The sequence below is a fragment of the Haliaeetus leucocephalus genome, unplaced genomic scaffold (assembly GCF_000737465.1).
Source record: "Haliaeetus leucocephalus isolate CR32 unplaced genomic scaffold, Haliaeetus_leucocephalus-4.0 Scaffold656, whole genome shotgun sequence".
NCBI classification, from domain to species: Eukaryota; Metazoa; Chordata; class Aves; order Accipitriformes; family Accipitridae; genus Haliaeetus; species Haliaeetus leucocephalus.
The window spans coordinates 17,259,881-17,273,170 of record NW_010973092.1 but is presented as its reverse complement, the minus strand read 5'-3'; the positions used below and the strand labels follow the sequence as shown (position 1 = coordinate 17,273,170).

Below are 13,290 nucleotides of genomic sequence, written 5' to 3'. Positions count from 1 at the left end.
CTGGGTGGTGTACTTTTGTTACACGTGAGTTTAGCTGTGATGGAATTAGTTAATTCAGCTTTTGTTTTTGAATCCACTAAATTAAATATATTATTCAAAAAGTAAGAAAAAAAATTTAAAAAAATGCCAAAGAGTTAGTGTTTGTAGCTGCAGTCTTCATTCAGTGTTTTTGTATATATTTGTTGTGGTATGCACTTTAATTACAGCATAGTCTCACGTTGCTGTTAAAAGACCGGATTTGTTTCTTGTTGTCTAGGGATGCATCAGGCTTCTATAGTGAGGGAGCCTATGTGTACAGGATTTGTTTATTTGTTGCAGAAACAGGAAAATTCTCAAATGGGGACTTTGGGGAAGACAATCTCATGAGTGCTGTTCAGAGAATTGGGTTGCATCTCTTCTTGCCAGTGGTTTTATTAATTGATTCTGGGCAAGTGACTTGCACAAACTTTTCATGGGTGGTCACTAATGATGTAATCCTCGGTTTCTGGCTGACTCAGCTGAGATATTCAGAAGTGCTGAGGACTCACAGCTGCAGCAAAAGTCAATAGGAGCTGTTCTTTGAACACGTTGTGCTGTGCAACGCTAATTACTTTGAAAAGCCAAGTCCCAATCATCTGCAGGCTTATAAATCAAACTCCAGAATCTGAAGTATATCCTTAGATCTTGAAACTACTCTTAGATTTCAAACCTGTGCTTTTTCATATCAAGCTTGCTTTATCACTGTTAGTTAACCTTTACAATACTCTCTGTCTGGTGAGATTAAGAGAAATATAATCGTATAAACCAAGAGTAATGCTGGATAGGACGTATATAAATCAGAAACGAGGAGGTTTTGTTTAAATGCTAATGTAATTGCTCCAGACAGAGTAAAGAGGCTGACAGTCCCTCAAGGAAAAGTGCTGCTTAGGCACCCTTATCTGGTGAGATAATAACCCCAGCTTCTCGTCTGGCTTCTGAGCAGAGTAAAATAGGATGGCAGCCCTTCTACCAGCATCTAGGTTTGGCTTAAGGTCAGTTTTGAGTCACTTGTTCTACATTGGTTTAGTTTATCATTCTCACTATTGATAGCTGAATTGGTGACTGATATTTTCGTAGGTATGAGTAGTGCTTGATTTTGGTGCTTAATTTCTACTCTTAGGAAAAATGCTGGAGTTTGAGCACTAAGGAAAAATCTAATGCACTTAACTGTTGGTTTTCTCATGATTCTGTCAAAATGAAAACGAACCTACTTTTCTGCAAGAGCGTCACTTTGAAATGTGATGTTCTACTTGCCCCACCTTTAATTAATGCTTTTCTGACAAATTTAATATTTAGAGAATTGCTGTCATGAAGGTACCACTGTGTTGGGCAGTGTTGCGGACAGACCTGTAGATAAAGACGTTTGTGCTTTTGTTGCTTCAGTGATTCTCTTGGGAAGAAATTACCTCCTCTGTTCTACAGTACCTGTAGGAGTGAGTACTAAAGGAGAGCTGGGACTTCCTGTTATGAATCTTGATGAAGCTTTTGTGATTTGAGGAAGGTGATCAACAAATTCTAGGCATTTAAATTACTGGTATGTTCAAAATCAATTTTCCACTGATTAAAATAAAGTCAGAAAAGCTATTATAAAAAGATTGAGCACTGGTAACTATTTATTGTAATAAAATTAATTCTTTCTTATATAAATTATAAATTAACTGCACCATAACAATTTCATATATGTTAACAATTGGCTTTGAAGTTCTCAGCTTCTTAAAGGCAAGAGTTTTTTCTTTTTTCAAGAATATAAGTGTGTAGAAACTATAAACTTTGGGGATAGAGGAATGACAGTTCTGCATTTAACATTGTTCTTCCTCCTAAAAGAAAATTATAATAATTTTCCCAGGCTTCCAGTAAATACTGTAGCTGAAGCCAGCACAGTATTTTTGAACACTGTAATAAATGTTCCATAATTGCCTCTGGTGGCAAGTTCCTTGGCTAGGGAATCAGGTTGGCTCCTGTAGTTGAATCATATAATATGATTTTCATTCACTGCTGTAAATTGGCTCTGGACAGCTTCACATGTCAAATTTGACTACTATTTTCTGGATCTCACTAGGCAAACTGTCATTCAATCCTTGCATTCAATATAAAAAAGAAGTTTCTATTGTAAGGCCAAAAATATGTAGAAAATCTTCTATTCTATGAGGGCAAGACACAAAAATAATAAAGAAATAATAAAGAAAATATTTTAGATTGAGAGCCAGTAGAGAAAATACAAATATATGGGAAATGTTAAGAATAAAGGTGTTTTCTGTGCTGAGACAGATTAAGGAAAACAAGAAGCTATGTTTCACAGTTTTAGAAACAAGCAGTCATGTCAGGGAATTTCTGCTGTAAGCTCAAGGCAAGGTTTATTTCTTACGTCTTTACTTTTATTTATAAAATTAAGTGTAACTAATGTAATCTATAGGCATAAGAAGATGTTTTCATTTTGACAAATCTAGATTTCATACACATGATAATTTTCATTCTGGCTGTATCATTTTTTACCACCTTCTTTCCTCTTTGTAGTAGTGCGATTTCTTTAATTAAAAAAAAAAAAGTTATGTGCAGGTGAATTTTACTCAGGCAAGCTGTGTAGGAGTTAGTAACCTTACAAGGTTTGTAGGTTTGGGGTTTGGGGTTTTTTTGTTTGGGTTTTTTTTGTGTGTGTTCTTTTTTTTTCCAGAGATATCACTTCAGTGTAGTAGGAACATAAATTTAGCCTTATTAATAAAAATGAATGGTATGAACAGAGGCATATATATTTTTTTATCCAATACAAATGTCACTCAAAAGCTCTGTTTTGCCAAGCAAAATGAGGAGATTGTAATGTGTAATGAGTATATACATCCTGAAAGCTGATTATGAAAGTGTAGAAGAAATCACAGAAAATAAAATAGGGAGCATAAAATCATATCTTTGCAATAAAATATGCTAATCAGTTTTTTTACTGCATGAAACACTAATTGTCTTTTGGCTTACATGTGTTCTGTTTATTTTGCTAAAAAAAAAAAGGTAAAGAACAAAGGATTTGATGAATGTTTATATTCAAATGACAGAATCTGTTTTGTTGACAAAATATTACAGGTGGCAGAACTTTGACTACCAGAAGGCTATTTAATTTCCCTACTTATTTCTTGTGTGTTGCCTTTTCCTTGTCAGTATTTGTAAATGTGTACTAAAAATAGATGTTACAGAATGTACAGAGCTCTTAACAGTAAGTTAGATTATAGGTTAAACAATTACTTTTTTCCCCTTTCTCTCAGTTTACTGCTTCCATTTCCACTAAGTCTAAAAATATATTTTTGTGTTATAACTTGACAAATATAATGCTAACTAACTTGAAATCCTCAGATCCCTGAGCTAGTTATTGCATTGTTAGAAAATTTGGAAAGTGATCTGGGCTGGAACTTTCCTGAAGTAACTGGAAGTTAATAGAGGGTGGGTAGGACTGACCTACTAAAGTAATAATGAAATAGCAATGTGACTTGTTAAGGGGCTAGTCTTTCTGGGACCTAATGGAACAAAAGCTTATTCTCAGTAAAGCAAACATTCTGAGTCTGGTTTGTTAAAAACCATTCCTACTTGTTTACATTTATGAAGCCAACTATTGCTTTCCAGTAAGCAGTGTAGAAACTGTGTCTCCCAAGTATAGACTTCAAGTTTCAGATATAAAAAAACCAAAAAACCTAAACAAACAAAAAGCAAACTCCCCAAAACACATTCAAAAATTAACAACAAAAAGTGCTCAGCAGAGGTCTAAGGTTGAGTCAGCCTCAGAGCAGATGCTGTGCTGTTGAAGTGAATGCAAGAACATCGTTGTCTATGTAGCACCCTCCAGGCTGGTCTCCTTGGAGCCTTCTGAACTGGAATCACTGGGTGTCACAAAAGTCCAGGAGTGGGATCCATGTTTCTGCTGTGTTTGCTATACCACAACATCTCGGAAACACAAACACGCAGGAACACATGCACGCTAGTTGAATGAAGTATGCAATCAGGCTGCATTTGCACGGTAGGGAGTTGGAAATTACCAAATCTCTCCAACCTAATGGCTCTCTCTTTCCTGGACTTGTGTTCACAACCACATGCCTGTATACAGGTGAAATTCTTCCTGCAAACCCAAGTCCATGTGACCCAATAAAGTCTTCTGAAAAGGGAAATTATCTCTGTCTAGTCTAGAATAAGAGTGGGGAGAAATTGTTTTGTATTCTACCCCGAAACAGCCTCTGTTTAACTTTTAACATCCTCACTGATTGTACCCGCTGATGATGGCTCACAGGGGAGCACGCCTGAAGTCTCTGCTTTTACATCTGGGCACAATCCATGAACAATTCATGCAATTGTGGCATTGCAGTGAGAGGGAGCTCAGGCACCAGCAGCATGCTTGGTGGGTGCCTGCACTCTCACTCCAAGGATGAAGCAAGGAAAATAAATGAATGAGACTGGCAGGAGAAATAACAATGAAAAGTGATGATGAAGGGCCAAAAATTCCACTGAGGAATGTGGAGTATCACAGTGATAGATGGAGAAACCTTGAGGTTTGACAGTATATTACTGTATTCTGGCTGTTTATGTTGATAAAGACATTGGTGTTATGTTAAAAACTGTCTTGCAAAATACCAGTCTACAGATTTCTCTGGTGTCTTCCTGTTTGTACCACATTTGAGCAAAATTAACATATCACAACAGAGCTGGTGGATTCATAATGTGACTGCCATTACAAATTCAGCATTTACCAGCAGATACCTGACCAACTGCTCAACTACAGAGTTGTGTCGGCTTAAACTAAATTCACTGTGGTATGTCAGAAGATCCAATATCACTAGCACTACTTTTAGATGAACACCATGGTAGGATAGAACATATCAAAACATCTGGTTTTATTCTGAAAGATGTCTTTTGGTGAGTAGAATTATCTATGGAGCTTCCTAGGTAGATTTATATTGAAAAGTCACTTCATTCTTGATAAGATTGTCTGTTAAAGATCTGCCCTTAGGTGAATAGTTAAGAAACAGTCCTTTTTAAAACTATAGCAGGAGTTCAACAGCTAGATCCTGAAAATCAACACCAAATGTCAGAATATGAAGGGAAACTCTAGTTGTCACCTTGCATTAATACAGACGGACAGTTTACTGGCTCTGAGCTCTCCAGTTCCTAAGGCAGGCTTAATGAGAGGGATTTATAATACATATTATTAATTTTATTTGGAAGTCATTCAGGTACTGTGTTGAAAGGCGGCACTATAAAAGTCTTGGAGAACTGTACGTGTTTAGCTTTTTTATAGTGGTGGCAGTGTCTTTGGCTGAGGTAGAGATTGAAGGCTTTAACTGTCTGTTAAAACAAGCAGTAAGCACAGATATTTAAAATGCTGAATGTCCTGCCATCCCAATGCACTTTCTTTTCTACCCATCAGAGAACTGAGGGTTGAGAGACAGAGCCACAAAAAGGCTGTTCCTTGGTAATGTAGGTCCATAAACACTTTCTGAAGCAACAGAACCGCAGGTTTTTTACCTTGCACTTTGCGGAGAAGTGCCCTGTGCAGTACTGCAGTGCTCTGGTGTAAAGGGTGGTGACTGAGGCTTCTGCACTTTTCACTGCAGAATAAGCCACAAGTTCTGACTGCATAACTGCAGGGCACGATTCCTTCCCTCTCAAAAAGGGTGCCTCCTACCCAGGGCTGTCTTTGGGTAAATACTTCAGTGCAGCTACCTGAATCTGTTGTGCATGGTAGGAATAAAGCTTATATTTCATATGAAAAGGCAAGAAAAGGGTCACGACAGGGATCAGATCTAGCCCATATTTGTAATAAGAAGACCAGATTTTAAGTATGATTTATTCCTCTTAAATACTGAAAATATATCTGTGGACTTTTCTTCATCAGAGTCCAAAATGTACAATAACATATGCAAGTCCAAAATATGAGATAAATTTAAGATAATGGTCCAAGCAGCTTTTATAATCCAGTTGTTCTCACTCCTTAGCAAGGAGGAACAGTGTCTCTCTTGATTGTTATGGGCTTTAGAAGTTTCCTCCTTCCTAATATAAATGGTTCTCCCCAGCCCTGGGCTTTGTCACTGTGGGGGATGCACATGCTGCTCATTTCCCCCAAACAGTCCTTAACCAACTCCCTGCAAATCCCTGCTTATAGGGCAGGAGAAAAGCGAGGGGTTTGCCCTTCCCAACAACCTTCACACAGGTTGTGAGCGTCCTGCCAGGTGCGAGTGTGCTACATGTTACTGCTGCACGCTAATCTGATTTTACGCTTTCTCTTTCTTGGCGATTGCTTTTGGTCATTGGCTACCTGAGTGATACAAGCCCAAAGAGCCCCAGCGCTAGGAGCAGAGCGACGGAATCCAGGGAGCAATCTGGCTCATTCGCTCACTTTCTCTCCCAGCAGGGAAGTTCATGACTGCCCCATGCAGAGGGACGTTTCTGACACGTCTCAGGCAAGAGCTCAGTGGCACTGTTAATAGAGCATGGCTGTCTCATTTGTAGGCTCTATTCATCTGACAGCTAAGAATTATCAGTACTGATGCTTCACTACCTCTCTTTTTCTCCAAGCTAGTGATTTGTCTATGTTATGGGTAGGTAAGCTTGACAAAACATTACACATTAGCAGCTGAGACGGTGTTTGAAATGGGAAAATTGCTAGCAAACTGCTCTATTAGAGACCCAAATAACAAATTCTTTCTTTCCCTCAATGGAAGAGAGATAGTTAAGGCCCAAATTAATACGTCTGTCTCCCTGACTCTGCAGGGGGAATCACTCTTCAAGACAAATGGCTTCATCACTCCTGAGAGTGTGAGCTGGCTCTACAAAGGCTGCATTAGGCAGAGTTTTTTATCCTTTGTGTTTTGCCATCCTGGGTGTGAGCAGTGCAGGCACCAGATGAGGAGGTGATGAAAAGATTTGCACCTCAGTGAACTTTGAGATGGATTAGCATGGGAATTTGAGTGCTTATTCTTTACTCTGGGATAGCTTTTCATATTTAACTGCATAGTTTCCCCCTGGTTTTTTTTTTTTCATGTTTACTTTTTGCTCTCATTTCTGCAAAGTCATTTGAAAAGTGGGAAGAAGGAGGACTTTATCCTGTCTAGCATCATGTTATTACAAGAAAAATGCATCTGAATCCTTTGGGCCCTCATACTTTCCAATCTCTAACAATATATTAGAGAAGAGAAAGGAAATTGTTCTTGTCCTTTGATGCCGTTGTCAAAGACTCTAAAATAAAGCTTCGAGAGGCAGACAGAGAATTGCTGCGTGTCAGAAGGGAGGGAGATATGCTTCAATTCATCTAAGCAGTACAGCTGGCAGCAGGCGACATGGCACAGTGAAATGGGTAACTGAAAGGAGGAACAAAAGCCCCTGAGAGGTTTGAACATGGCCAATTTATTTTATCAATTTCATGAATTCTGTTTGTGGAGTCTTTTAAATAGATCTTATTATGAAATATTAGATGAAAATCAAGGAAAATTTTATTGAGTTGTAAGCAATCTTAAATTTGGAGAATAGTAGTTCAAATGATCAAAATTTAGCCTTTTAGGACTGTGCCTCTTGTACAGAGTTCTCAAATGTGTTGTAAAATTATTTTATAGTGTATTCTGGTGATACACAAAAAAAATGAACTCACTGATGTTGCTTTGCACTAGCACAGGTCGTTTTATAGTGTATGACAGCACTTCATAGTACGCAGGGATAGACCATGAAAAATACAGGTTTCCAGAGGTCATGTTCTAGGTAAACTAGGTAATTTTCTCTGAAATAAAATGTGGCTGTAAAATTCAGATTACTCTTTCACTTTTTAGAGAAAAAAATGACAACACTAGGCGAGAACTCTGTTTTTCACTTTATTTGAAAGATGGCACCTCTAGCAGCAGTTTCCCATTATATCATGAATAACACTGGTTTATAATTAAGCCTTCATCGCCTTGAAATTGCCAACACCCCTTCTGGCAAAACCTAGTGTTTCCTAGAGATTTTTAATTCTGTACTGTCCTTCACGTGTCATTTATGAGCTCAGATGAGGTGAAAGCACAAAGTATTAATACAAATAATTTGTTTTCTACTATTTTAGTTGTGTAACTGCATTGTGATTTTCAACCTATGCCTGCCAATCTATAATATGCATTTATGAAAAAAATAAATGGAAGTCAGATTAATACTTCATACTTTTAAAATACTTGCTTATTTAACGCTGCACTTTATTTAATGTTCCAAGATCAATTGCATTTTGTGCCCAACTTGGAATCCACCAGCAAACAAACCCTGATCAGAACACACGGTACTGCTTGTTGCTTCTCTGGTAGCATCTGCAAAATGTAGTGCGCTAAGCATAATGTGTTATGTGCAGTCTTTAGTCCTTCATTTACAAAGAGCTTCATACAACAAAAAAACATGTAAGGTGCTAAGGTGAAAATATAGCAGCAGATGACAACAGCCTTGTCCATCTATTTCTGTACAGGCCATCTGCTGCAAATTTTTTAGGAAAGGGTGAAGAATCAGTACTGCTTGAGAAGGTAGCTCTCTGAAGCAACTCTTTTTCTGTATTCCTCTCCACCTTTTCCAGAAATTTCATTTTTTCTTATTACTCGGGATCTGTGGCCATTCCAATTTTGGCCTTTTTTGCCCTTTAGGGGCAAAATTTCTCTGTATATTTCCACCCTTGAGTCACTAAAATTTCCTTGGAATTTTAAGTGATTATAAAAAGGGGCTATGTTTTCCCCTCATCACTATATTTGAGTTTCCCTGTAAGGACTGCTATGCTGCACCTATGTGCAGCATGTGTGAACCCCCCAGTCTCCATCCATAAGACAAGGGAATTGAAGAGCCATGCCATGCCCTCTTTTGTTCCTAGAAGTGTCTTGCATAGAAATACTTGGGAGAAGTTAAACACCAAACTGGCAAGCTGACGAAAAGCCTTTATGGGAAGAATATGTGTACTGCTAATTCTGGTGACAAACACCCAACAATAGTAGCATGCTGAAGCTTACAGCAATTTATATTTCACTGTGTACTTGCCAGAAATGAAGCATGTTATATTTAGACCAACTGGAAGGGAAATCTCAGACACTAACTCAAATCACAAAACAAGGAGTAGAATTAACTCTGATCACAACCTTTAAAATAGATTGCTACAGAAATAAGAGTGCATGCACATTGACTGTTGTCCTGGTTTCGGCTGGGATAGAGTTAATTTTCTTTCTAGTAGCTGGTATAGTGTTGTTTCGGATTCAGTATGAGAAGAATGTTGATAACATGCTGATGTTTTCAGTTGTTGCTAAGTAGTGTTTATACCAAGTCAAGGATTTTTCAGCTTCTCATGCCCAGCCAGCAAGAAGGCTGGAGGGGCACAAGGAGTTGGGAGGGGACACAGCCAGGACAGCTGACCCAAACTGGCCAAAGGGATGTTCCATACCATGTGATGTCATGCCCAGTATATAAACTGGGGGGAGTTGCCCTAGGGGGATCGCTGCTCGGGAACTAACTGGGCATCGGTTGGCAAGTGGTGAGCAATTGCATTGTGCATCACTTGTTTTGTATATTCCAGTCCTTTTATTAGTATTGTCATTTTACTATTGTTATTATTATCATTATTAGTTTCTTCCTTTCTGTCCTATTAAACTGTTCTTATCTCAATCCATGAGTTTTACCTTTTTCCTTCCAATTTCCCCATCCCACCGTGTGGGGGGAGCGAGTGAGCGGCTGCCTGGTGCTTAGTGCTCGCCAGGGTTAAACCACAACAACTGTACAAGTTGACTGTGCAAGTATCACAATATTCATACTTAAATAGCTTCTTAGAGTATAACTGAGCTGGCAAAATATCTTATTTTCAAGGGGATTTTTCTTTTGTCTGTTGAAAGCACAGATCAACAGAAGGATATGCTGTGCAATAGAGGGCTGATGGGCCTTACACATTTTCTCTACATTATTCCCAAGTCATTTAAAAAACATGATTTACTTCTCCCTGCATATCAGTTTATCTCCATTCCTGGTTTTAAATTTTTTTTCTCCCCTCTGCATTGCTGCAGCAGCTCTAAATGACTGGAGTGATTCATTCCATCATTCCAGTATGGTTTTGTATTTCAATTCTAAACCATTTCCAACCACAGATTTTTGCTATTGAAACTGTTTCTTTTTATGACATTTTTGGAAAAAATACACGATGTTTGAATAATAAGAGCTAGGTAAAATCAAATTTTGCTTTCAGTTCCAACTCTGATTGTAGAATTTTAGCTGATGTGGTCATTTGAATTCGTTTTATGGGGGCCACTTTTACATTCCTAATTGAGATGAATATTTAGGGGTCATCTGAGGAGAAGACAGTCTTTTTAGCAGGAATTTGGGAAACTTGCTGACAAAGACTTGAAAATACGTCTGGCAAGGAACAGAAATCAATCTTAGTGGTTACTATATGCAGTATCTTAAAGCTGCTTACATTTTAGTGATAACGTGCATTTATGATGCTTCATAAAGAATACTTCTTTCAAACCAAATCTCAGAAATGAAAACAACAGCATTTTCATGCAGTCTGGACCATATTTTAGAATACCTTCAGTATTTGGTAGTTAAAATACGAAGATACAGTCCTGTTTTGCTCTGCTTTAACATAGACTCTACCTCTCCCTTGAAAATCTGGATTTATCTTGCAGTGAATTCCACTTTGGTTTTCAGCATGTTCACACAGATTGTTGCTCCTGAGTCACTCTGATAGTATTATTAATCTACTTATTAAGCTGTCACAACGTAGCATAGCTTTTAGTTTAGATAGCTACGTTCTATTTACAACTGCTAGTCAAGGAAAGCATCTGTATTTTCTACCTTACCTTTGGTTAAGTAGTAATAAAATTTGCCTACTATTTTTTATTAATTCCATGAGCTTTAAAGGTGCAATTTCTATAGCCTGTGACTTTTTTCTATACAGATTTAGTGTAATCAATGAGATTATTTTATTTTCTAAATTATTTTCTCAGTATTTTCTACATTTAGTGGCTTTCAAAAGAAAAATCTGATGTGCATAAAAATTCTATAAAATTATTTTATGTTTATATAAAAATTTGCTATCATGTTTAATGTTATTCCTGTCCTATATTTGTGTAGTTAACATGTATATTACTTTGTTTGTTTTCAGACGTTTGGAACAAAACCTCATCAAAATCATTCCCCCTGGAGCTTTTACGCAGTACAAGAAGCTTAAGAGAATGTAAGTTTTAATAAGACCAACATGCAAGAGCAATCATGAATCTTCTAGCTTCAATTTCAGTATCTGTATTTTAGAAACATATTGGCAATTTCTATGTTGAAATCACTGGGGATTGCACAAATAATCTCCTCAAAGTGTAAGCAACAATGGAATTTGGTTCAGGATGCCTAACAGTGCATGAAATCCTTACTAATGCTTAATTTCACTTCCTATTATAAACAATGTGAACTAATTAGTTGTTAGTCTGTTCAAACTTCAAATCTGCTTCCTCAGAAAATATTTTAAGTTCAGGTTTTTTTTCTCATTAATTCTGGTATCTGTTTGCACCACTTCAATTTAGTTGACCCCAGTTATAGCAGGAGTGCATGTTCTTGCGGAGTAGTTAAGATTTTTTTGTAGTGCATTCAATGTCCTGATGTTGAAATGGTTTGACTGTTTACAAGAAAACAAAGAAACCTGCTGGAGCTTGTTTTCTCGGTTTCTTAATCACCAGTAGATACCCAGACAATTCTTTTCTTATTAGCTCTTGTTTTCTCTTTGGATTTAAAAAAAATAAAAAAATCCTGATTTGTAGCAGTGCTCTCATGCAGATAACCTGGGCATTCCCCCTCGTCAGTCTTTCTCTTCATTTTTAAGTGATACATGAGAGATGTTGTGACAGTAGTACAATGACACAGATATGGTAAAACAAGTTACTCCTGCTTCACCATAGTACCGAGAATGTTGATGGGTGCCACTGGACCAGTAACTTCCAGAAGTCATTCAGGCTTTGTAGCTCAGTGCTAAGGCTGCCTTTACAGTTCTTGTTTTCTGATGTGAACAATACTTACTGGAATTAAGAAACTGTCAGTTCATTTCACAGAAGACACTGGATTATCAGATAGTTAATGCTTTGGGAAACTGAAATGATCTTGCGCTGTACCTTTGGATTTAAGGGTAAAATTCCTATGTTTGCCAGGCCAAACTTACCAACTTCCTAGAGCTGAAGAGCTGTAAATATGTATCTTAATATTTAACAGGTCAAATCATCAATCTTATAGAGTCTCTATTCTTCTGTCTCACTTTCAATATAGCTGTATGTATTTTTAAAGAAGTACTGTATTAGATAGCAAGATGGTAATTTCAGTGAAAAATGATGGATCCCTTTTCAGTGACCTAACTTGTAACTTTTTCATTATTAAAGTCACTACTTAGTCCTTTCTGAGGTATGACTAATTTTAGATTTTGGCAATGTTTTACTGTGCTTTCATTTTTCATGACTGGTGAACTCTAGTTTTATGGGAGTTGACCAAAATAATGTTCTTTAACTTGACTAGCTGCTCAACCCAATGCGGCACTTAGTATGTGAAATGATTAATGTTAGAATTTCACAGCAGAATTCCATTAGCAAGTTGTGTTAAGAGCTTTCTGGAGTATAATTGGCATACTCATTGAGATCTGAATTCATAGTTAAGTAATAAGTTATTGTGCCAGATGATCTGTATCAAAGCTTAGTTAGTGTGACAGCATGTTGTGGAAGAACTTGGGATAGATAGCTAGGCTGCAGAATGTCCCATAACAAACATGATGTTTTGCTATTTGGTTATTGACCTGTCTCCTTGTTAAAGTTTTATTCCTGCTGGACAGTGAGGCTCTAAATTGGGCATCACTGTTGTTACATAAAGTTTAATTGAGGATATTTGTTCCACTATTTGAAGAGATTATTGACATCATCTTTTCAGTGTGCAAGATTCCCAGTATTGTTAACACAAAAATATACTTTGGTCAAAAGACTACCTCTTAAAAGAAAAGAATTATCCATCCTTTTCCTTATAGAGGAAGGACATGTTTGGTATCACTGAAGTTGTCAGCCTTTCTTAATTTCAGTCACTTTGATTTCAGTGAGCAGTGATAGCATGATTTAATTAATTGATGCCCTACCCAGGGTACAAATGAAGAACGTTGTTATTATTATTGTTGTTGTTACTATTATTATTATTAACTATTATTTATAACAATTCTTTTATATAATTCAGAGGATAGTATTACAATAACATTGTGAATTGTATTGTATTTTTCTCCTTCTGGTGAATAAATATGCAAGAATG

At 37.1% G+C, this 13,290-nt stretch overlaps 1 protein-coding gene across 4 annotated transcripts in view; it reads left to right on the top strand.

Annotated features, from left to right (window-relative positions):
- The window catches only part of SLIT3 (slit homolog 3 (Drosophila)), a 531,488-nt gene that overhangs the window by 348,533 nt on the left and 169,665 nt on the right, over positions 1 to 13,290 (top strand). For all 4 annotated transcript variants that reach the window (XM_010579134.1, XM_010579133.1, XM_010579136.1 and 1 more), the window contains exon 10: positions 11,132 to 11,203. In XM_010579134.1, coding sequence (XP_010577436.1) covers positions 11,132 to 11,203 — 72 coding nt within the window. The remainder of the gene's footprint in view (positions 1 to 11,131; positions 11,204 to 13,290) is intronic.